This window comes from Heterodontus francisci, chromosome 4, assembly GCF_036365525.1.
Source record: "Heterodontus francisci isolate sHetFra1 chromosome 4, sHetFra1.hap1, whole genome shotgun sequence".
NCBI classification, from domain to species: Eukaryota; Metazoa; Chordata; class Chondrichthyes; order Heterodontiformes; family Heterodontidae; genus Heterodontus; species Heterodontus francisci.
The window spans coordinates 123041853-123067998 of NC_090374.1; the positions used below are offsets into that span (position 1 = coordinate 123041853).

The following is a 26146-nucleotide window of genomic DNA, read 5'->3' on the forward strand; positions in this document are numbered from 1 at the left end:
ATGCCGGGAACCTCAGGAGGTGGCCAAGATGGATCATCAGTGTGAAGAGGGGACTTCGTCTCCACACAGACTGTGTATTGGTCACTCCTACCAATTCTATCATGGATAGCTGCCTCTGTGACAGTTAGATCAGTGAGGGCGAAGTCAAGTTGTTTTTTCCCTCTTGTTGGTTTTCTCAAGTCCTGCCGCAGTCCCAGTCTGGTATGTATGTCTTTCAGGACTCGGCCAGCTCGGTCAATAGTGGTGCTACTGAGCCACTGTGCTGTTGGAGGAGTTAACAGAAGTTCTTTTAGTCAGAAGGGAGTGGTACTTGACCTTTGGAAAGAGTGGTCTGGTTTTGAAAGGCCTCTAAAGTGCACAGTTTGCTCCCAATCACGGGGTTGCAGTAGTTGTTCCTCTTGGACTGCAGCATGACATGGAGATGGAGCAGAGGCAGCAGAGGAGTGACACTGCACAGAGGGAGGAGGAGGGCTGTCAGCAGGAGACTTTACCTACCTAGGGTCTTCTGAGAGTGCTTCTCTCACCTGCAGCTCAGCCTCCTCCAGGAGGTTAGAACATGCAACTATGCCTTTCCTCCTGCTGGTTCTTTGCTGCTGCCTCCTGTTATTAATTAATTAATTGTTGCAAGCCTCGCACAAATCTAGATCCCCTGCTGAGCATGCAACCACTCAGCAGCACGTTCAGCACCAGGCTGCATGCCACATGGAGCTGAACAAGCAGCATGAAGTTTGCGTGCTGCTTGCATCAGTTCCATCTTCTTCTTTGGCCTCCTTGGCTTGAGAGACAATTGGTAAGTACCTAGAGGTGCTTTGGTGGTTTGTGGAGCAGCGCCTGGAGTGGCTATAAAGGCCAATGCTACAGTGACAGACTCTTCCACAGGTGCTGCAAATAAAATTGGTTGTCGGGGCTATTACACAGTTGGCTCTCTCCTTGCACTTCTGTCTTTTTTCCTGCCAACTGCTAAGTCTCTTTGACGCGCCACTCTTTAGCTCCGCCTTTATGGATGTCCGCCAGCTCTGGCGATCACTGGCAACTGACTCCCACGACTTATGGTCAATGTCATAGGACTTCATGTCGCGTTTGCAGACGTATTTAAAGCAGAGACATGGACAGCTGGTGGGTCTGATACCAGTGACTAGCTCGCTGTACAATGCATCCTTGGGGATCCTGCCATCTTCCATGCGGCTCACATGGCCAAGCCATCTCAAGCGCCGCTGGCTCAGTAGGGTGTGTATGCTGAGGATGTTGGCCGCCTCGAGGACTTCTGCGTTGGAGATATGGTCCTGCCGCCTGATGCCAAGGATTCTCCGGAGGCAGCGAAGATAGAATGAATTGAGACGTTGCTCTTGGCTGATCTACGTTGTCCAGGCTTTGCTGCCATAGAGCAAGGTGGACACAGGCTTGAAACACTCGGACTTTTGTGTTCCGTGTCAGTGCGCCATTTTCCCACACCCTCTTGGCCAGTCTGGACATAGCAGCGGACGCCTTTCCCATGCGCTTGTTGATTTCTGCATCGAGAGACAGGTTACTGGTGATAGTTGAGCCTAGGTAGGTGAACTCTTCAACCACTTCCAGGGCGTGGTTGCTGATATTGAGGGATGGAGCATTTCTGATGTCCTGTCCCATGATGTTCATTTTCTTGAGGCTGATGGTTAGGCCAAATTCGATGCAGGCAGCCACAATCCTGTCGATGAGTCTCTGCAGACACTCTTCTGTGTGGGATGTTAATACAGCATCGTCAGCAAAGAAGAGTTCCTTGATGAGGACTTTGGTCTTTGCTCTAAGATGGGCAAGGTTGAACAACCTGCTATCTGATCTTGTGTGGAGGAAAATTCCTTCTTCTGAAGACTTTAACGCATGTAAGAGCAGCAGTGAGAAGAAGATCCCAAACAGTGTAGGTGTGAGAACACAACCCTGTTTCACGCCACTCAGGATAGGAAAGGGGTCTGATGAGGCACCTCTATGCTGAATTGTGCCTTTCTTATTGTCATGGAATGAGGTGATGATACTTAGTAGCTTTGGTGGACATCCGATCTTTTCTAGTAGTCTGAAGAGACCACGTCTGCTGACGAGGTCAAAGGCTTTGGTGAGATCTATGAAAGCAACATAGAGGGGCATCTGTTGTTCGCGGCATTTCTCCTGTAGCTGGCGAAGGGAGAACAGCATATCAATGGTGGATCTCTCTGCTCGAAAGCCGCACTGTGCCTCAGGGTAGACACGCTCAGCCAGCTTCTGGAGTCTGTTTAAAACTACTCGAGCGAAGACTTTCACCACTATGCTGAGCAGGGAGATTCCATGGTGGTTGTTGCAGTCACCGCGGTCACCCTTTTTCTTATGTGATGATATTGGCATCGCGCATGTTCTGTGGTACTGCTCCCTCATCCCAGCACAGGCAAAGCAGTTCATGGAGTGCTGTGAGTATAGCAGGCTTGGCACTCTTGATTATTTCAGGGGTAATGTCGTCCTTTCCAGGGGCTTTTCCACTGGCTAGAGAATCAATGGCATCACTGAGTTCCAGTTTTGTTGGCTGTTCGTCCAGCTCATCCATGACTGGCAGAGACTTTGAGGGCGGTTTCAGTGACAACATTTTCCCTGGAGGACAGTTCTAGGTAGTGCTCCATCCAGCGGTCCATTTGCTTGTGTTGGTCAGTGATCGTTTCCTCTGATTTAGACTTGAGGGGGCGATCTTCTTGATGGTTGGCCCAAATGCTCTCTTAATGCCATCATACATTCCTCTGATGTTTCCGGTGTCAGAGACCAGCTGAATATGACTGCATAGGTGTTGCCAGTAGTCATTTGCACAGTGCCTGGCTGTTCTTTGTGCAGCGCTTCTGGCTACTTTAAGTGCTATGGATGTTAACTCGCTGGGGGCTTTCTTGTAGTTTTCTTGTATCAGAGTAATCGTGCATCGTGATCCCCATGCCTACTGATGGATCTTATCGAATTTTTTCCTCGATAATCTAGAGGGAGCTTTAAATGAAATGGACATCCTTGACACCTAAATCAATCAGTACTTTGCTATCAGCCATAATGAATAGGGAACTTTGAGGGGAGGTTTATGCTATCCTCCGTGGCGGGTTTGGAAGCGGGGAGAGCATAAAATTGGGTGGGATGGTGGTGGTGGGTTCCCGCCACCATCCCCCATCTGCCAACATTTAATCCGGGGTGGGATGGCCTGTGAATGGCCTTCCCGCCCCACTGCCAATTGAGGCGCTTAACTGGCCAATGAACCCCAAATAAGGGCCTTTTCCTGCCATAGCTGCAATTAGCCATGCAGCGGGCGGCCCTGTCGCCGCACAGGAAGTACGGCGCGGAAAACTGTGAGGGCTGTTTCCTACTTGGGGGTGGGGGCAGGATGGGTCCCTCATTAAAGTGCCTGAACAAGGAACCCAGCATCGAGAAGGGGGGAGCCTGCTGGGAGTCACCCCCCTGCCCTTGCTGCCAACCCCTTACACCCTCCTCCCCACCCAGCAAGACCCTTCCTGGCCTGATCTTCCTGTGGCCTGGGTACAGCGACGTTCCTCAACCTCCGGTAGGTACTCCTCCTGCAGCAGCCCCACCGCCTCCGTGGTGGCACTGCTGCTGCCAGCCTCTGATTGGCCAGCAACTCTCCAAGGGTGGAACTTCCAGTGATGGGTTCCTTGATCCTGTGGAAGGCCTGCCACTGTCCACTTAAGTACCTGATTGGCAGTAGATTCGGTGGACCTCTGGAGAAAAGGCGACTTGGGGATCTTGGCGTCATTTTTTCCGTACATCGAGATCCCCACCGCCAGAATAAAATCCCGGCCTGTATGTTTCAGTTGCAAAATATCCTTAAGAGCCCAACCTCATTTTCTGCATAAGATTATGACTGGATTCCATCAGCTAAGAAAAAAACCATTGTGCAGGCCACATTTGTTTCAAATTTCATTGAAATATATACATTGGCCCATATAAGAATTTTTATTAATGTTAGTCAAAAAGTGTCAGAATATTGAGCCAGCTGTATCCTTTTGGGGAAATCTGCGATTATGGTTGGCAACGCTGACTCCATCAACTGGCTAGAAGAAACCTCCATCTTAAAGAGCTGTTTTGTCGTGGATGTTCTGTTTTAAATATTGTTTTAGAGGACATTCAAAGTGCAGTCAAGTAATATTCAGGCTTTCTCCAAAAGTTACGTTAGTTTTGTGAGCTGTTTTATCCTCAATCATTGTTTCTAAACCAACAATCTGTCAAAATTTAAAGAATATTATTGTTCACAGTTCACTGGTGTAAGGATTTGCACAGTAGTGGTATATCTGATGCTGCTACTATCAAGTTTTTGTCTAGTTAAACTACAGAATCTGGCCTGTGGCCAGTTGGTTTAATTTTGGTTGCTATTTTGAATAGACCATGGGCTTGATTTTCAATCCAGAGTTGGGAATCCAACGCCCAGATAATTTCTGGGTCCCAATCCTGTGCCGAATCTGCGGTGCTCATGCGATGCAATCTTCAAATGAAGATGCCCTAATTGGGCTGGCAGTGAGGTCAGCACCCTTTAGGGGCACCGAGCTCTGCTCTGAGGTGGGAGCTGCATGCTGAGCACAATTAGCAAAGGCATTACGGTAGCCATGACAGGGCCTGCTGCTCCCTTGCAGAAGAGAGAAGGCAGGAGATTGGAGGGCCAGTAGTCTCACTGCACAGAGAAGTGGTCAAATGTCAAACTAAAAGATACAGTGCCCAATCTCTCACAAAAACTGCTAATGGCAAAACCTTTTCCTCATTTAAAAAAAAATTACTTAATTGCTCCCCGCATTGAACCCGACAGCTGTGCACTAGCGTTCACCAGACTGTTTGGGTTTGCTGATTTGCAAATTCAAAATTGCCTTCTGGCCCTCCCCAGCCCGTTAACAAACTCCTCGAGAGCTTAACAGGCCGTAAATTGTAGGCAAGTGGGTTCCTGGCTCCCCCACTGCCCTCGCTTTGAAAACTTAAGTGCGTCCCAGAGGCTTCAGGACACTAACGCCATCTGGGAGCACTATTTTCAAAGCACGCCCTCTCCCCTTCTCGCCCCCACGGGCAATTGAAAATCCTGGCCCATGTCACTTTTGTTTGTTTCCCTACTGAAGCTATTGCATCAGTTCAGACTAAGGAAGGCTGCACCAAACAGTCCTGCTTTGTCAGAAAATCGTGTAGATTTGATAATATTTGGAAGAGTCCATCAAAAAGATTATCATTACAAGTGCTTTCTTTGAGTATATTAATTTTGAATAATACAAGAAAAATCAAAATAGATCTCAAATTTAAGTTTTGTCTCATCAAATTTCAGAAAAGGAATTGCATTTCAGAATAGGAATGTTTCTTAGAGTTTGAAGGGGTAAGGCCACCACATCTCTCACAAAGCTTAGTTTGTGCTTGAAGAGGAGCTTTTGTGAGTAAATGATTGCATTTGTGGAATGAAAATCATGGCATGCAAAAGCTGATTTTTGACCCCATCTGATTCTTGCTCCAGTTAAAGAAAATGGCAGCTGGGGAAACCTGAGCAGAAAATCTAACCTCACAATCCCAGTGTAAACAAGGGATCTGTAAAGTTTCTATGTCTGAATTTCTGTGGGGATTCTCTTGCTCGTCTGCTGTAACTCTGGAGAAGAGCAACAGAAACACCATTTTATCAGACTTTGCACCAAAGTCGTGGTAGACAAACAGGAGAAACCTCCCCTCCCCCAATGTTAATTTACATTCTCAGTATTTTTAGCAAAGAAGTATTTGTTGGCATTGGTAAGTATTTTGTTAAGTTAAGACCTCCATATACATTCAACTTTAGCTTTAGTACTAAACACCTGTATTTGACTTACAAATTATAAAAATTTAGCTTTCACTGAGCAAAGCATAATGGTCAATGGGAAAGGTGATTTATATTTTATAAAGAAGGTGCGGGGCATTTTGCGATTTAATTCTTCAGTTCAAAGTAAATGAAGTCATGCAGATGCAAGTCTGAACTAGGTGGTGATTTATGCAGCAGTACCTACAAATTTCCCTACTGTGAATCCGGTCTTAGAAGTAGCACTGAAGCTGGGAACAACTTGGCAGACATAGATTGAAGAATTAACTTGGGATTTTGAGGTTGGATTTTCTGGTGAAATCCATAATTGCCATTGTAAGTATGGCTTTAGTGACAGATTAAAGGGAAAAATTCTTAAATCTGATTTGGGATGTTGAATCATATAGAAATGATAGTTTTAATGTAAATTAAATTGGGCTTTATCTCTATGGTAAAAACTATTCAGCAAAATAATGCAATTTCCACTTTTTGTACTTGCCAATGAATTCTTGCCTGAGAATCCATAAAATGTAAATGCTGTATATTGCATCAAATTTGGTTAATCAAAATTACCTTTCCTTTCCAGTGTTGTGAGAACGTAATTTTGCTTATAAAATAGTTATATTTAGGGAACAAACTATATTAAAATTGGAGAATTGCTGGCAAGAATTGGTGTTCATGAGGGAAAGCATTGAGGGGGAGAACTGAAAATTATCCACAATAACTGGCTGTTTGTGTTATTAGTATGAAATTATTTTAGGCATGTGGCCATCCAATCATTTCTTTGAATCATTTAAAAAAAATCTCTGTTGCACTTCTCAAAAGTAATGTTTTTAAAGAGATAGCTTATACTTATGAGTATTTATTTCAGCAACTTCAGATATTACATCGGCAGAGAGGCTTCCAATATCTATATTTTTATTGCATTTCATAGCCAACAAACATTCAGTCTGCAGGTTAAAATCCTGTCTTATGTAGGGGTTTTATGTGCATCTGATACAGATAATCAACAACAGCATAGAAACAGGCTATTTGGCCCAACTGGTCAATGCTGGTGCTTGTCCACCACACAACTCCTCCTCCATCCCCCCCACTCTAATCACCTCATCCCATCCTGACCATATATTCCTCTATTCCCTTCCCTCGCATGTTTGTTTCAAACCGCCTCTTAATGCATCAAAGCTATATGCTTCAACCACTCCATGTGGCAGCGGGTTCCACATTCTCACCACTCTTTGTGCAAAGAAATTTCTCCTAATTTTTTATTTGATCAGCTAGTACATAACTTGTATTTATGCCCCCTTGTTCTGGACTCACCCACAAGTGGAAACAGTTTCTCCACATCCACACTATCAAACCCCTTCCCTTTCATTAATTCTCAGTCTTTGTATCTCCAGTTACAACTTGACAACTGGTCCTTGCAAAATGATCCTGGTTTGAAGGGAAACATACTCCCCATTGACCATTTTCCAAATCAGTCTATGCCCCAATGTGGATTAAGTAAAATGCAAGCTTTGCAAAGTAATTTGCTTGGTTGTGGCAAGCTTTAAGAGCTGATATTATATTCATCATAAGGGTTTCAGCTCCGGAAAGTTTTGTGCTTATTCTTTTAACTTTGTGGTTGCAATTTTTATTTTAAGATTTGCTGAATTCTCTGTAACTCCATTTCTTCAGTTAAAAGTTACCCATTTTGACTATTCCCATTACTGGTATCAAATGGTTTGCAACAACAAAAAATAGCAATAGATTGAATCCTCCCCAGGTGGGTGAAGTTGTCCCATTTTTATTCCAGGGATGTGTGATGATGTTTTACAAATACCTCATATCAAGAAGAAAATATAAACTTTATGACATGTCTGAGTCTATTATTTTCTAGTTTGTGGTTTTTACATATGCAGCATATTCAAGAGTAACTGTCTTTATTACATGTATTTCTTTTTTTCTACTGAATAATGTTTTCGTGCATAATCCAGACTATTAAATGTGATTTCTTTTATAACGTTAAACCTCCATCCATGAACATCAGTGAGAGATTGTTACAGTCGTCCAATCCATGTTAAAACAGCCATTTGGCTGCATATAAAAAACAGTGAAATAAGAGGTGGAGAAATCAGGGATAGTCAGCATGGCTTTGTCAGGGGAGATCATGTCTAACAAACTTGATTGAATTTTCGAGGAGGTGACTGGATGTGTAGATGAGGGTAAGGCAGTTAATGTAGTCTACATGGACTTCAGTCAGGCTTTTGATAAGATCCTGCATGGGAGATTGGTTAAGAAGGTAAGAGCCCATGGAATCCAGGGCAATTTGGCAAATTGGATCCAAAATTTGCTTAGTGGCAGGAATCAGAGGGTGATGGTCGAGGGTTGTTTTTGCAAGTGGAAGCCTGTGACCAGTGGTGTACCGCAGGGATCGGTGCTGGGACCCTTGCTGTTTGTAGTGTACATTAATGATTTAGACGTGAATATAAAATGTATGATCAGTAAGTTCGCAGATGTCACGAAAATTGGTGGTGTCATAAATAGTGATGAGGAAAGCCTTAGATTACAGGACGATATAGATGGGCTGGTGAGATGGACGGAGCAGTGTCAAATGGAATTTAATCCTGAGAAGTGTCAGGTGATGCATTTTGGGAGGACTAACAAGGCAAGGGAATATACAATGGATGGTAGGACCCTAGGAAGTACAGAAGGTCAGAGGGACCTTGGTGTACTTGTCCATAGATTACTAAAGGCAGCAGCACAGGTAGATAAGGTGGTTAGGGAGGCACATGGGATACTTGCCTTTATTAGCCGAGTCATAGAATATAAGAGCAGGAAAGTTATGATGGAGCTGTATAAAACGCTAGTTAGGCCACAGCTGGAGTACTGTGTGCAGTTCTGGTCACCGCACTATAGGAAGGATATGATTGCACTTGAGAGAGTGCAGAGGAGATTCACCAGGATGTTGCCTGGGCTGGAGCATTTTAGCTATGAAGAGAGACTGGATAGGCTAGGGTTGTTTTACTTAGAGCAGAGAAGGCTGAGGGGGGACATGATTGAGGTATACAAATTTGTGAGGGGCATTGATAGGATAGATAGGAAGAAACTTTTTCTGTTGGCGGAGGGATCAATAACCAGGGGGCTTAGATTTAAAGTAAGGGGCAGGAGGTTTAGAGAGGATTTGAGGGAAGAAAATTTCACCCAGAGGGTGGTTGGAATCTGGAACACACTGCCTGAAAGGGTGGTAGATGCAGGAACCCTGACAGCATTTAAGAAGTATTTAGATGAGCACTTGAAACGCCATAGCATACAAGGCTACAGGCCATGTGCTGGAAAATGGGATTAGAGTAGATAGGTGCTTGATGGCCAGCACAGACACGATGGTCCGAAGGGCCTGTTTCTGTGCTGTATAACTCTATGACTCTATGACTCTAAAGGGTCATTCAACCAATTAAATCTCATCCCTTAAGTACATTAACTCACCAGTCATGGTATCCAATTGTGTTTTGAATAATCCCCATTTTGTGCTTCTATCTTGTATAGTAGATTATTGCAAACATTTTTCACCCTTACTAATATATCTTTTCCTGGTTGCTAATTTTTAACAAAACAGTTGATGTAATTATAAAGCAAGAAAACATATTTCATCTCGCAGTGATTTTTAATGAATGATGGTAAACCTACCCCTTGAGTATAGATGGTTTTTCTCTAATATCTACTCTAAATTTTACTCAGCTGAAGCGGCACGAAATGAACCTACTGCCACTCACCCTGGTTTGCTTTTCCATCAGACCTGGGGCAGAAAAGCTCACAAATCTTTTAGCAAATGCAAAATTAATGAAGAAAATCGGTCACTGCCACTAGAGGAACAAGTGAAGTCAAGCCACTTACTTTCCAGAGTGAAGCTAAAGGCAGGAGAATGGGTGTTTACCGGTGATTGTAAAGACAAACTTGATTCAATGGGCTGCATTTTGTGTGGCGCCATGAGGCAGGATCGGAGACAGTGGGGGCACAGAGTATCGTGATGGATGGCGAGGCGGAGGGCCCGTCGCCAAGTGATCTTCCCAGGGGCAGGATAAGCTAACGATGGCCTTCCTACCCAGAGGCCAATTGAGGCCCTGAAATAGCCCATTAATGGCCAATTAAGGGCCTCTTCCCGCCACCACTGGCATCTTACCAGCGACAAGGGGGGTTTCCGCCATGCGGGGGGGTTGCCCTCCCTGCGGGTTTGGAGAGATGTCCTTCCTTCATGTGAAATTTGTGACCCATGGAGGACCCCCACCATGAACCAATTCATCCCCCCCGGGACACTTCTCCCCCTGGACTGCAAGACCACCCCTCTGCCCCCCCCTTGCCAGGGCCTTCCAGACTGGCCCTGGCAACCCTGCTTCCCATATCTCTTGTCCAGGGTTCCAGTGCTGGGTCTGGGTCTGATGCCTCTGCAGTACCGCCAGTGGCCACCGCTCCCGGTGGCGCTGCCAATAAGCTGCTAGCCCTCTGATTGGCTGGCAGCTCATGGATGTGGGATACCCATCTTTAAAGGGTTGGGGATCCCACCTCCTGAAACTTTGATTTAAAAAGACCAGAGGATCACTCTGGTCGGGGTAGTGGGGGGGCGCAAAAAGGCAGAGGCGGGGTTTCCCCGCCTTTTCGGCCTGGTGCCGGGAGCCCTGCCTCCAGCGCAAAATCCAGCCCAATATGGGGGAAAAATACAAAAACCTACACCATCACAACCAAAAACACATTGTGACGCAGTAAATTCAAGATGGTTGAAATAAAGAATTTAATTCTGTACCGAGTTTAAAGTAAGGCATTGAAGAGATACTTCACTGCCTGAGCAGGAAGTAGGCAATATGCAGAATTGACTGAGCTTGCTTTATGTTTGTGTAAAATGTTTGTACTCCATCAGCTTTTGGATGTGCTGGAGAGATACTGCATGGCAACTGGGTTGGATTACCGACGACTTGATGGGAAAACGAAAACGGAGGACAGGGTCAAGATAGTGAAGGAATTCAACAGCACACAAGACATCAACATTTGCTTGGTGTCCACAATGTAAGATGTGTAGAAATGCAATGATTTCAGTTATTTTTCTTGGAAAAGTATATTACTGTGTCCACAGAAGATCAATGCTGTTATATCTTCTTGTCGTTTCTTTTTTATATCTGGTTTTGTTTCATCACAGTGCTGGTGGCTTAGGACTAAATTTTGTTGGGGCAAGTATTGTTGTGATGTTTGATCCAACATGGAATCCAGCTAATGATCTGCAAGCTATTGACAGGTATGTGATAAAATTATTTGTTCCTTTTTTGGGTCCACCTATATTTTCCTAAGGGGCATGCTGCTCCCAGACCTCCTGAAGCTTGCATTCTGCCAGCTACTAGTGGCCACATAACTGTCGCCACGATGACAAGTCCTTGTCTCGTTCCCCCTCCTGTTTGGACAAGCTGACTTATTCCAGTCAGTAGCAACAACCAACCATGGGGCCTTGGCAATTTTATAACCAAAAGTTATGATCTCAGAGTTTGCAAATTATGTTGCCTTAGGCCAATGGTTTGTAAATTCTTCTGTGTGAGGACCTGCACCGCCACTGACCCCACCCCCCTCCGGAAATACTGACATGCTCAAATGAACCCTTCACGTTCGAAATACAGCATGAGCTGTTCAAAGCAAATCAGTGTTATTGGTACAGAAAATGTGTTTTATTGTACATAAGTAATGTGTTAGTAATTTAATAAATGCAATAAATTCAGAAATCTCATGATCTCGGTGTCTCCCTGAGATCCCCTTATGGACCTCCTAGGGTGCAGGAATCGTAGATTGAAAACAAATTTCATAGGGAGCAGTTTTAATCCACCATTCCTGGCTGGAACTGTGCAGCCGCCTAGTTAAAATTACCTCAGTAAACCTGCCGCTTGATTGCTGCCTGCTGCTACCTAAATTAGGTCCTTTATCCTGGATCAGGCAGAAGCCGCATTAATACATACAAATCGGGACCCTATTAACTGGCAACTAAGAAGGGCACTCATCATGCTGCCTGGCTCAGTAAAATCTGGTCTGCAAAAGGAAGAGCCTCTGCTGCCCCATCTCGACCCCTTTCCAACCCATGAGACCCTGCTGATCCCCCCTCTACTATTTACCCGAGCCTCCAAGCCACCCGATTTTCACCTCCTGGTAGTCCAACAGCTTCCTTTTCTGCCCGATTCAGGTAGGCAGCAGCTGGTGAGATGTAAATAAGGCCCTGTGCTTTTTGTATTTTATTTCAGTTTCCAGCATGTATTTTTTTCAATCAGGTCATTTTCACAATTTGCAGATTCACTTTGCCTCCAACTTTGATCAATTGGATATTGTCAACAACATTTGTATTGGTAATATTCACTGTTATAAAAAATATGTGAAACTCATTTACTGCCTTGTTAACCTATATCTGTCTATTCCTGACTGGTTACCAGTGGCAAGAACATGCTTCTGTTCTAAGTTCAACAAATAATTTCTCCCACCTCTGCAGAGCATATCGCATTGGTCAATGCAGAGATGTTAAAGTGTTCCGACTAATTTCATTGGGTACAGTTGAGGAAATCATGTATCTGCGCCAGCTTTATAAGCAGGTGAGAAATTAATGGTGCTCAATATTTCACAATAATAATTCATTCTTTTTGAGGCTTTTCTAAGCAGGCTTTTTTATATTGTAAACCAGGTGGGTATACTTATCCCTCAGATGTTGTAACGATATAAAAATGTACCAAAATGATCCCTGATAATCCTGAAAAAGCGAATCCTCCCTGTTGGATTTGTTGTGATAAGGGAAAGTTTTTCAATATTATTGTATTCTTTTTAGCAATACCATCTTCATACTGAATATTTTGCTTTTTTCCCTAACAATGCTATGGTATTATAAATAGCTTTTCTTTATACAAAAGTGATTGACAAAAAGGACTTATAACATGAATTTAACTTGCTAAGTACTGTATTGTGCAATTAATATTCATGCTTCTGTTAATTTGTGAAAGGACAACATGACACCAGTCTGATGCTGCACTTAACAGCACTGCTGCTGATGGCAACTCTGTATTCAGTAACAGTGCTCTCTAGCAAACAAGATGGCACTGTTGCTTTTGAAGACTACAGGACCCACTTAGAGATGAATTGCTCCCAGAAGCAGAAGCTGTCAGCATCCCTGGCTACCAACAGGGTTGAGTGACTTGGGAGAGATATCCTACTGAGCCTCTCCCTATCTCTGTAATCTACTCCAGCTCCATGACATAGGATTACATAGGGTATACAGTGCAGAAACAGGCCATTCGACCCAAACAGTCCATGCTGTCGTTTATGCTCCACTAGAGCCTTCTGCTATCTTTCTTCGCCTAAATCTATTGTCATAACCCTCTGATCCCTTCTCTCTCATATGCTTGTCTAGCTTCCCCTTAACTGCATCATTACTATTCAATTCAACCACTACCTGTGGTAGCGAGCTCCATATTCTCACCAGTCTTTGGGTAAAGAAGTTTCTTCTGAATTCCCTATTGGATTTCTTGGTGACTATCTTAAATTGATAGACTCAAGTTTTGCTCTTCCCACAAGTGAAAACATTCTCTCTCTATCCACTCCACCAAAAGCTTTCTTAATTTTAAAGTCCTGTAATAGGTTACCCTTCAGCCTTTTTTCAGAAGAAAAGAGACACAGCCTGTTCATCCTTTCCTGATATGTGTACCCACTCATTTCTGGTATCACCCTTGTAAATCTTCTCTGCAATCTATCCAGTGCCTTTATATCCTTTTGATAATATGATGACCAGAACTGTACGCATTACTCTTAAGTGTGGTCTAGCCAAGGTTTGATACAGGTTTAGCATGTAGGATAACTTCCCTACTTTTCAATTCTTTCCCTCTAGAAATAAAGCCTACTGCTTGCTTTGCTTTTTTATGACCTTGCTAACCTGTGGCACACCTTTTAATTATTTGTGTATTTGTACTTTGTGAATCTCATAAGGAAACTGGTGGGTACCACCTGGGACAGCAGAGCCAACACACTATGCACTGCTTCACTTGCCCTGGTGTACTCAACAGCAGAGTACTGCTGCTCAACCTGGCTCAGGAGCCGCCACACAAACATGGTAGATATCCACTTCTGGGAAATCATGAAGATTATTTCTGGAACGTTGAGACCAACACAGCTAAAGTGGCTTCCTGTGCTAGCACACATTGAACCTTCTGATGTCCACAGAGAAAACATTCTCCTCAAGCAACACAACCAGCTGACAACTAACGAAACACTCCCATTATTACAGCACCTGAAATCTCGTAGCCCCTACTGGAACACACTCCACACTCTACAAACTGATGACAGCCCCACCTTTGTGGTTGACTGCTAACATTATCAACCACAACCTGGTAACTGACCTGAGGGGTGAAGTCCCAGGTTTCAAGTTCCCACGGAAAATCTGGACAACCCTCAACCGTTTGAGGACAGGCCAGGGAAGATGTGACCACTTGCTCCACAAGTGGAACGTGAGGACCAGCTCAGATTGTGACTGTGGCTTTCCAAGTCAGACCATCCCTCACATATTGAACTCTTGCCCTGAGAGATCCATTCCTGGTGGCATCGCAACCATTCACACTGCATCAGCGGAAGCCGTTGAATGGATTGTTAACCTCGACATGGAACTATAACTGCTTCCCCACCCATATGAATATATACTTCAAGATCCGTTTGTTCCTACCCACCTAGACTCGCACCTTCCAATTAATAAGTGACCTCCCTATTCTTCCTACTAAAATGTACTAGCTCACATTTATCTGTGTTGAATTTCATTTGCCAATTATTTGCCCATTCTGCAAGTTTATTAATGTCCTCCTGTAATTTTTTGCAGTTCTCCTCAGTATTGACTATCTTTTTTTATTCATTCATGGGATATGGGCATCGCTGACATTTATTGTCCTTCAGAAGGTGGTGGTGAGCTGCCTTCTTGAACCGCTGCAATCCATGTGGGGTAGATACACCCACAGTGCTGTTAGGAAGGGAGTTCCAGGATTTTGACCCAAAGACAGTGAAGGAACGGCGATATAGTTCCAATTCAGGATGGTGTGTGGCTTGGAGGGGAGCTTGCAGGTGGTGGTGTTCCCATGCAATCCATAACTCCTGAAATCTCCTTATGTGGCTCGGTATCACAATTTGTTTTATAATTCCCCTGTGAAGCATGTTAAAGGCACTATATAAATACAAGTTGTTGTTGTTGTAAGGGTGAAATTAGCCAAAGTTGCTGGTTGCTGCAGCCAAGGGCCTGGAGCTGCTGTCGAGTGATTCCTGCTAGGAGTGGCTGGGGATGTGTGAATGGGGAGTGAGGATAGGGTGATCATCCACACTTGTCAAAACAGCCTGCTGCTGACACTCAATATCTACATTCACCTATACAACAGCAACAACTTATGTTTATATAGCGCCTTTAACATAATAAAGCATCCCAAGGTGCTTTACAGGAGCATTATAAAACAAAGTATGGCACCGAGCCAAAAAAGGAAATATTAGGTCAGATGACCAAAAGCTTGGTCAAAGAGGTAGGTTTTAAGGAGCGTCTTAAAGGAGGAAAGCGAGGTGGAGAGGTTTAGGGAGGGAATTCCAGAGCTTGGGGGCTAGACAACTGAAGGTGCCACCACCATGGTGGAGTGATTACAATCAGAGATGCACAAGAGGCCAGAATTAGAGGGTTGTGGTGCTGGAGGAGATTAGAAATAGGGAGGGGTGAGGCCATGAAAACAAGAATGTGAATTTTAAATCAAGATGTTGCTTGGCCAGGAGCCAGCGTAGGTCACCGAGCGGAACGGAACTTGGTGCGAATTAAGACACAGGCAGCAGAGTTTTAGATGATCTCAAGTTTACGCAGAGTAGAATGTGGGAGACGAGCCAGGAGTGCGTTGTACGAGTCAAATCTAGAGGTAACGAAGGCATGAATGAGGGTTTCAGCAGCAGACGAGCTGAGACAGGGGCGAAGTCGGGCAATTTTATCAAGTTGGAAATAGGTGGTCTTAATGATGGCACAAATATGAGTTCGGAAGCTCATTTTGGGATCAAATGTGACACCAAGGCTGTGTACAGGCTGGCTTAATCGCAAACCGTTGCCAGGAGAGGAATGGAATTGGTAGCTAGGGAGCAGAGTTTGGAGCGCGGACAAAAACAATGGCTTCAGTCTTCCCAATATTTAGTTGGAGGAAATTTTTGCTCAACCAGAACTGAATGTCAGATAAGCAGTCTGATATTTTAAGAAAAGCCACTTGGGCAAGGTGCTGGAAAACTGCTGTTGCCTGTAGCCACGGGTGAGGTACCGGAAGACTGGAGGATAGTTAATGTTGTGCCTTTATTTAAGAAGGGCAGCAGGGATAAGCCAGGGAACTACAGGCTAGTGAGCCTTACATCAGTGGTGAGAAGGTTATTGGAAGGGATTCTGAGAGACAGGATTTATATGCATCTGGAAAGGCATGGTCTGATTAGGGACGGTCAGCATGGCTTTGTGCGTGGGAAATCATGTCTCACGAATTTGATTGAGTTTTTCGAGGAGGTGACCAAGAGGATTGACGAGGGCAGGGCGATGGACGTTGTCTACATGGACTTTAGCAAGGCCTTTGACAAGGTCCCGCATGGTAGGCTGGTCCAGAAGGTTCGAACAGATGGGATCCAGGGTGAGCTAGCAAATTGGATACAAAATTGGCTTGGTGATAGGAGGCAGAGGGTGATAGTGGAGGGTTGTTTTTCAGATTGGAGGCCGGTGACCAGTGGTGTGCCGCAGGGATCAGTGCTGGGCCCTCTGTTGTTTGTCATATATATTAATGACTTGTAAGGGGCATGATTAGTAAGTTTGCAGATGACACCAAAATTGGTGGTATAGTGGACAGTGAAGAAGGTTGTCTAAGGTTACAACAGGATATAGATCAACTGGGAAAGTGGGCAAGGGATTGGCAAATGGAATTTAACACAGACAAGTGTGAAGTGATGCATTTTGGGAAGTTAAACCAGGGCAGGACATAGACAGTGAATGGCAGGGCCCTGGGGAGTATTGTTGAGCAGAGAGACCTTGGGGTGCAAGTACATAGTTCCCTGAAAGTGGCAACACAGGTAGACAGGGTGGTGAAGAAGGCCTATGGCATGCTTGCCTTCATCGGCCGAGGCATTGAATACAAGAGTTGGGACGTCATGTTACAGTTGTACATGACGTTGGTTAGGCCGCATTTGGAGTACTGTGTGCAGTTCTGGTCGTCGCACTACAGGAAAGATGTGATTAAGCTAGAGAGGGTGCAGAAAAGATTCACAAAGGATGTTGCCTGGTTTGGAGGGCTTGAGTTATAAAGAGAGATTGTATAGGCTGGGTCTGTTTTCCCTGGAGCGAAGGAGGCTGAGAGGGGACATGATAGAGGTATATAAAATTATGAGAGGCATAGATAGGGTAGATAACCAGAGTCTGTTTCCCATGGTAGGGGTGACTAAAACTAGAGGGCATAGATTTAAGGTGAGAGGGAGGAGGTTTAAAGGGGATCAAAGGATAGTGGGTATCTGGAATGAGCTGCCTGAGGAGGTGGTGGAGGCAGGAACAGTAGCAACATTTAAGAGGCATCTGGACAGGTACTTGAATGAGCAAGGCATAGAGGGATATGGAATTAATGCAGGCAGGTGGGATTAGTATAGATAGGCATTATGGTCAGCATGGACGCGGTGGGCCGAAGGGCCTGTTTCTATGCTGTACGACTCTATGACTCTATCCCAGCATGAGTCAAGGTGTTCAAGGAGGAATAAATAAGTATTTTGGGGGAGGGAATATGAAGAAAAATAAAATCTGAATTTGTGTGGTACAAGAATCCTGCCATTGTGAATAGCTCCTGTGTCTGAACCATCAAATTTCACCAAACTCATCAAGTAAGAAAAATGTAAAAATGCTTGTTCTATTAAATTGTCAGACATGTTTGAAAGGGAGTGATATTAGCATATGAATAATATTCAGATTCATAGCATTCTGAATTGATTGTAAAATGTTCTAAATATTAAATGGATCCAGGCAGACCAGTATTTAACCACAATGGCAACATCTATTTATGTGAGTCTGACAAACTCGGTACCCTAAGGAATTCCTGCTTGTATCATTTAAAACTGAGTGTGTACTTCCTGAAAGCCACAAAATGCTGATGCATTGTTGAATCTGATGTTTGTGAACTATATTCTTTCCATTGCATTAGCAACTGCACTGTGCTGTTGTTGCAAGTGAAAACGCAAAACGCTACTTCAATGCAGTGCAAGGATCAAAGGAGCACCACGGGGAGTTGTTTGGAGTCCAGAATCTTTTTGGCTTACGGACAGGAGGATCCTGCTTGACTCGGGATATCATTCAGGTGAGGAACGCTGCAACAAACCTGCAGAATGTGGTTAGAATTAGTTTATGTTTTGTTTTTTCAAATCATTTTCTCTCCCTCTATCTCACTTTCTCTTACTCCCCTTCCCCTTCCCAGTCACACAACCCCTCCCCCTGATCACGTTGTATCGCTACTCAGGTGTTGTGAACTCACACATCTGGTAATGGTTTTCCACAGAAGTCCAAATTTCATGTTATTCATAATGTTACTAAAAATGATTGCATAAAAGTGCTCCTTGCATAGCATTTCAGGATTTTGGCCACAGCTGTTTATATTAACAAAGATATATTTTGTGTAACATCTTATTTGAAAATGTTTGTATGGATGATCAAAAGCTCGAAGTTTGTGATCAAAATCCTGGCAATTTATATCTGCATATGAAATCTCCCACCTGCATTCTATGCTGCCAGTCACCCACTATGGCAGTGTATATCAGACAGCTGATAATGGAAAATAACTGGAAGGGCACCCCCCACCCACCCTCCACACACACTATTGCAGAAACTCTGCTCACCTTGTGCCCTCATCTTATTCTTGGGGAGATTGGACTAACAGTGGTGGATCTGCCTGTCTGAAACAGATGGACAATTTATTTAAAAGTCAATTTGTGGGCACGTAGTCCATTTCCCACCATTTAGGAATGCAGGACTTAAATAACATCCATCTAATATGGGTGTCCAGGGTTGCAAGGTAACAGTGATTAAATGGAAAGCCATGTATTAGAAGACAGTAATATTCAAGTATTTCAGCTAATTCTTAACGAATTTCCTTTATTTTTCTTGCTGGAACTTTGAATCTCTTTAGTCTTTATGCAGATTGTTGAAAGTTACATTTTACGCCCAGAGCCATTGCTGATACCAATGGAAAAGCAAAATAACGTGGATGCTGGACATCTGAAATAAAAATAGAAAATGTTGGAAATACTCAGCATATCAGGAAGCATCTGTGGAGAAAGAAACGGAGTTGGCATTTCAAAGACCTTTCATCAGAGCTGATACCAATGAGTTTGCCAAGGAGAAATTTCCTATCTCATGTGTTTGGAAAAATAAGAGGACCAGTGAAAGAATGCCAGGCAGGTCAGGCTGCACAAAAGGTGCTGTGCCTACTCGCTGATATCCAAACATGTACCTCTGCAGAGAGGGAACATGCTGCACTCTGACAGATTATTAATGCTTGCAAAGCCTCCTCTTCCCAAAGGAAGTTGAGACAGCACACCCAATGGCACCACTAGGAGATGTGCGCTCCTGACTAACCAATCTTTTAGATGCTAAACAACCAGTGTACTCAGATTGGCCGCATGCACCAAAATGTCACCAACCATGGGCTGAATTTTATGCAGGTGGCGGGCTGGAAAGGCGAAGGGAACCCTGCCTCGGCAATTTTGGGACCTTCTGGCTACATTTTATGGTACTCAGACAGTTAACTACCCAGTGCCAGGATGGACAGGGAACCAGCCTCCAAGGGCTGCCAGCCAATCAGAGGTGCCCACTGCTGGTACTGCAGCAGGCCCCGGTCCAGGAGCAGTACTGGAGACCTGGAGCAGAAAAGTGGGGGCGGGCTTGCTGAGGCCAGTCAGACAGGCCCGAATAAGAGATTGGAGGGGAGCATAGTGGTTGTTGAGGGTGGGAAGGTGGTGGGTGTTGGCAGAGGTGCAATCTTTGCTGCTGGGGGTCTTCAGTGGGCCATAGATTGGGCTGAATTTTATCAGCCCTCTAGGGATGGGCAATGAGGCATGGGGTCCCATAAAAGAGCGGGGAGGGGGGTCGCCTTCCCAACACCATTCAATTTTGCCAGGGGCAGGGATGGCTGAGGACGGCCTTCCCGCCCAGAGGCAGTTGAGGCCTTTAAGTGGCCAATTAAGGCCATTTGCTGCCACTGCTGGTATTTTACCAGTGGCTGGTGGGAGCCACACCATATGGAGAGCCCACCCAATAGAACCAGGCGGCCTCCCTGTGGGCGGGAGAGAGGGGGCCCTCTTTGGGCAATCTGTGTTCACGGAGTGCCCCTGTCAACAAAGGCTGCCCAAGTGCTTCCAACCCCTCCCCTGCTCTAAACAACCTGTCGACTGGCCTGGGTAATTTACAAAACATAAATTCAGTTGAAGCATAAGGGGAGATTTTCAGCCCTACCCTGCATCAGTCTTGCATGCGGTTAAAAATGGCTGGTTAACATGCCTGCCAATGCCCTGTACTAGTCCCACTGTCTAGAATTCTAACCTGATCTTGACAAAAGCCATCAAAGACTGAAGCCAGCGAGGTCCTTTTTTAACTATGTAGATTGGAATTCAATGGCATCGAGTACTGACTACAATTTGAACTGCTGGTCTGAGTGGGCAGTCTATTATGATGTTCCTGCCAGGTGAAGACAGAGGGGGTGCAGATCGGGGCCAGAAGGGGCCCAAACATGTAAGTTGTCTTTACAAAAACTCCTTCATGCCCAACACGGTAAGTTTAGGTCTCCTTTGTCCCACCTTCTCAAACACAAGATCGTCCTGAAATCCCCTCCCCACAACTCACCCGAGTGCGAGTGATCATTTTGTCAATACCAAGGCCTGAAATTCCGCTCCTGGCTATCAGCGGGTTGATCGAGGGCTTGTAAACTAAGCCTTGTATTAGTAATCACCTGGACCTCACAATGCTGAGGTTGGGGGAGGGGGTGGTGCTTCACTTGTCTCCTGCCCACAGGTGAAAATAAGTAGAATCAGTACAAGATACAAGCAGCAGGTAACAATTGAGAGGGCTATAATTGACTTTTATTCTTTTTTTTTATTCATTCATGGGATGTTGGTGTCGCTGGTTAGGCCAGCATTTATTGCCCATCCCTAATTGCCCCTGAGAAGGTGGTGTTGAACGGCTGCAGTTCATGTGAGGTAGGTACACCCATAGTGCTGTTAGGAAGGGAGTTCCAGGATTTTGAGCCAGTGACAGTGAAGGAACAGCGATATAGTTCCAAGTCAGGATGGTGCATGACTTGGAGGGGAACTTGCAGGTGGTGGTGTTCCCATGCATCTGCTGCCCTTGTCCTTCTAGTTGGTAGAGGTTGCGGGTTTGGAAGGTGTTGTCTAAGGAGCCTTGGTGCGTTGCTGCAGTGCATCTTGTAGATGGTACACACTGCTGCCACAGTGCGTCGGTGGTGGAGGGAGTAAATGTTTGTGGATGGGATGCTGAGCAAGCGGGCTGCTTTGTCCTGGATGGTGTCGAACTTCTTAAGTGTTGTTGCAACTGCACCCATCCAGGCAAGTGGAGAGTATTCCATCACACTCCTGACTTGTGCTTTGTAGATGGTGGACAGGCTTTGGGGAGTCAGGAGATGAGTTACTCGCAGCAGGATTCCTTGCCTCTGACCTGCTCTTGTAGCCACGGTATTTATATGGCTACTCCAGTTCAGTTTCTAGTCAATGGTAACCCCTAGGATGTTGATAGTGGGGATTTCAGCGAACGTAATGCCATTGAATGTCAAGGGGGAGATGGTTAGATTCTCTCTTGCTGGAGATGGTCATTGCCTGGTACTTGTGTGGCACGAATGTTACTTGCCACCTATCAGCCCAAGCCTGGATATTGTCCAGGTCTTGCTGCATTTCTACACGAACTGCTTCAGTATCTGAGGAGTTGCGAATGGTGCTGAACATTGTGCAATCATCAGTGAACATACCCACTTCTGACCTAATGATTGAAGGAAGGTCTTTGATGAAGCAGCTGAAGATGATTGGGCCTCGGACACTACCCTGAGGAACTCCTGCAGTGATGTCCTGGAGCTCAGACGATTGACCTCCAACAACCACAACCATTTTCCTTTGCGTTAGGTATGACTCCAACCAGCGCAGAGTTTTCCCCCTGATTCCCATTGACTTCAGTTTTGCTCGGGCTCCTTGATGCCGTACTCAGTCAAATGCTGCCTTGATGTCATTGGCAGTCACTCTCACCTCGCCTCTTGAGTTCACCTCTTTTGTCCATGTTTGAACCAAGGCTGTAATGAGGTCAGGAGCTGAGTGGCCCTGGCAGAACCCAAACTGAGTATTGCTTAGCAAGTGCTCCTTGATGGCACTGTTGATGACACCTTCCATCACTTTACTGATGATTGAGAGTAGACTGATGAGGTGGTAATTGTCCTGCTTTTTGTGTACAGGACATAGCTGGACAATGTTCCACATTGCCGGGTAGATGCCAGTATTGTAGCTGTACTGGAGCAGCTTGGCAAGTTCTGGAGCACAGGTCTTCAGTACTATTGCCAGAATATTGTCAGGGCCCATAGCTTTTGCAGGATCCAGTGCCTTCACTCGTTTCTTGATATCACACGGAGTGAATCAAAGTGGCTGAAGTCTGGCATCTGTAATGCTGGGGACGTCAGGAGGAGGCCGAGATGGATCATCAACTCGGCACTTCTGGCTGAAGATTATTGCAAATGCTTCAGCCTTATCTTTCGCACTGATATGCTGGGCTCCCCCATCATTGAGGATAGGGATATTTGTGGAGCCACCTCCTCCAGTTAGTTGTTTAATTGTCCACCACCATTCACGGCTGGATGTGGCAGGACTGCAGAGCTTAGATCTGATCTATTGGTTATGGGATCACTTAGTTCTTTCTGTCGCATGCTGCTTATGCAGTTTGGCACGCAAGTAGTCCTCTGTTGTAGCTGCACCAGGTTGACACCTCATTTTGAGGTATGTCTGCTGCTGCCCCTGGCATGCCCTCCTGCAATCTTCATTTGACCAGGGTTGGTCTCCTGTCTTGATGGTAATGGTAGAGTGGGGGACATGCGGTCACAGATTGTGGTTGAGTACAATTCTGCTGCTGCTGATGGCCCACAGCGTCTTATGGATGCCCAGTTTTGCACTGCTAGATTTGTTCGAAATCTATCCCATTTAGCACGGTGATAGTGCCACACAACACAACGGACGGTATCCTCAATGTAAAAGCAGGACTTTGTCTCCACAGGGACTGTGCGGTGGTAACTCCTACCAATACTGTCATGGACAGATGCAACTGAGGCAGGTAGATTGGTGAGGATGAGGTCAAATATGTTTTTCCCTCATGTTGGTTCCTTCACCACTTGCCACAGACCCAGTCTAGCAGCTATGTCCTTTAGGACTCAGCCAGCAGTGGTGCTACCGAGCCACTCTTGGTGATGGACAGTGACGTCCCCCACCCAGAATACATTCTGTGCCCTTTGCCACCCTCAGTGCTTCCTCCAAGTGCTGTTCAACATGGACGAGTACTGATTCATCAGCTGAGGGAGGGCAGTAGGTGGTAATCAGCAGGAGGTTTCCTTGCCCATGTTTGAGCTGATGCCATGCGACTTCATGGGTCTGGAGTTGATGTTGAGGACTCCCAGGGTAACTCCCTCCCTATTGTATAACACCTCTGCTGGCTCTGTCCTGCCAGTGGGACAGGACATACTCAGGGATAGTGATGGCAGTGTCTGGGACATTCTGTGAGTATGACTATGTTAGGCTGTTGCTTGACTAGTCTGTGGGACAGCTCTCCCAACTTTGGCACAAGCCCCCAGATGTTAGTAAGGAGGACTTTGCAGGTTGGGCAGGGCTGGGTTTGCCATAGTTGTTTCTGGTGCCTAGGTTAATGCCAGGTGGTCTGTCCTGTTTCATTCCTTTTTATTGATTTCGTAGTGGTTAGATACAACTGAGTGGTTTGTTAGGCCATTTCAGAGGGCATGTAAGAGTCAACCACATTGCTGTGGGTCTGGAGTCACATGTAGGCCAGACCAGGTAAGGACAGCAGATTTCCTTCCCTAAGGAGCATTAGTGAACCAGATGGGTTTTTACAACAATGGTTTCATGGCCATCATTAGACTAGCTTTTTAATTGCAGATGGTTTTTTTGATTAATTGAATTCAAATTCTATCTTCTGTTGTGGTGGGATTTGAACCCATGTCCCCAGAGCAATACGCTGGGTTTTTGGGTTATTAGTTTAGTGACAATACCACTACGCCACCGCCTTCCCGCCTCCCCAAGGAAGAAGAAATGTTCTGCGTTTCTCTAGTTGCTAAATGGTCTATTTTTATCCTTGACTTTACGGTTTTGTATTTCTTGGATTTTTACTTTTGTGATGTTCTGCCTTAGAAAATTATAGAAAATGTCTGCGAGTGTTGACATGATTTTAGGTGTCAGCCTTGCCTCAGTGGTAGCACTGCACCTTTGAGTCAGAAGATTGGGGGTTGAAGTCCCACTTCAGAGTTTTGGGCACATAATCTAGACTAACACCTCAATGCAGTACTGAGGGAGGTTGTATTGTTGAAGGTGCCAACTTTTGGATGAGACATTAAACCAAAGGTCTGTCAGGCCAGACAGACAGACATGAAAATTCCCATGGCACTTCTTGAAGAGCAGGGGAATCCTCCCTGTTTGCTGACCAACATTTATCCCTCATCCATCACCAGCAAAACAGATTACCTGGTCATTTATCTCACAGCTGTTTGTGGGACCTTGCTGTGTGTAAATTAGCTGCCAACTTTCCTACACTACGTGCTAAAAGTACTTAGTTGGCTGTGAAGCACTTTAGGACGTTCTGAGGTTGTGAAAAGTGTTATATAAATGCTCAATCTTTCTTTTCGTTAAATACTACAGAATTTTGAATAGCAACAAAGGATATTCTGTTCTCTAAGGATTAAATGGGAGCAACACATTGTGTAAATGTCAAAGAGTCACTTCCTGAACCTACTTAACTGGGTTCTCTTGGTTCATTATATGCTGGAAAGTAAAATGTTTAGAGAGGTGATTGTAAAAGAAATCAAATGGAATAGATTTACATTTCTGTGCCTTCTAGTTTCAATTCCCTTTTATCATAGAATTGCAAAAATTGTCAAAAATTACTTGTTAATAACTAAGAGCACGCCTCCTTTTAATATAACTAAAGCATGTGATTTCTTATATGTTTTGCTGCAGAGGGAAGGCCAAATAGAAGCAGGAGTGATGACAGCTGCTACACAGTTGAGAGAAGAACCTCCAGCACCAAGGCTGGAAACAGTGAGTTTTCCATCATATCATGTAGGCATGAAATACTACACCTGAAATTCATAGAGAGTGCAGGGAACATTAATGATCCCTAGTGGCTCCTCACCGCTCTGATATACTGGTACTTCCCAATGCCGTCTCTGGCTTAATAGCTCCCTTTCTCATAGATGAGCTCTGCTCAAGGTCTGGATTGGAGGCTCATCTGAAAACTGAGATAGCTTTTGATTACATAACCTTTTAAAACATTCTTTTCTCATGACAGTTACTGGTGTGTGCAGTGTACTGTGATGTATTCGTACAATCCAGGCACATCCAGATACCTCAACATGGCTGTTTCTAGCTGATCGGTTGACAGTTGTCATTAGTGCAGATTGTAGATGAGTAGATTGCTCCAGACTTTCTTTATATGTGAACAACTAAAATATCGCAGGAAATTTTGAACCGTCCATTCTGTTAGTGGTTTAAAAAAATAGTTTTAAATATACTTCAGCTGCAAAGAAGTAGCATTAGTGAACAAAATGTAGGAATAAGAAAGGTTCATGCAGTGCAACTCCTCCGATTATTTAGGTCCACATTCAAAACCCACTCAGGCTACCTTTTGCTTGTGGTCAACTGTGAATTGTGACTCACCAGATGAAAACCCAACTAACTTTCTAACTGGACCCGTTCAGGTATGTGTGCTGGTGCGTTCTGTACATCCTGTATGGGACACTCTCAGAAGGAGAGGTCTCCAGCAGCACTTTCTGTACAGATGTAGGCCCCGGAAGACTAAAAAAGGAATATAACTAGTCTGGGCAAAGTAACAATCTCGACAGTCACCATACGTCGTCTTCTCATAGTTCAGTCATTGATGAAATAAAGTTGGCATTTGTGTCAGGTATTTTTAATTCTGTCACCTGTGAGCTCCCAGTCTCTCCATCTCTAATTGTGAGGGACGCAGATGTGCCACATATATACATGGCACCCTTGTCTACTAAAAGTTCAGTGGGTGTGATGAACGATGTAATGGAGTATGCTTGGTAAGACAGA

At 44.9% G+C, this 26146-nt stretch overlaps 1 protein-coding gene across 6 annotated transcripts in view; it reads left to right on the plus strand.

The window, feature by feature from the left end:
- The window catches only part of ercc6l2 (excision repair cross-complementation group 6-like 2), a 135620-nt gene that overhangs the window by 89374 nt on the left and 20100 nt on the right, over nt 1-26146 (plus strand). For all 6 annotated transcript variants that reach the window (XM_068030092.1, XM_068030093.1, XM_068030094.1 and 3 more), the window contains 5 exons: nt 10668-10813; nt 10944-11039; nt 12267-12366; nt 17977-18129; nt 25049-25129. In XM_068030092.1, the coding sequence (XP_067886193.1) occupies nt 10668-10813; nt 10944-11039; nt 12267-12366; nt 17977-18129; nt 25049-25129 (576 nt within the window). The remainder of the gene's footprint in view (nt 1-10667; nt 10814-10943; nt 11040-12266; nt 12367-17976; nt 18130-25048; nt 25130-26146) is intronic.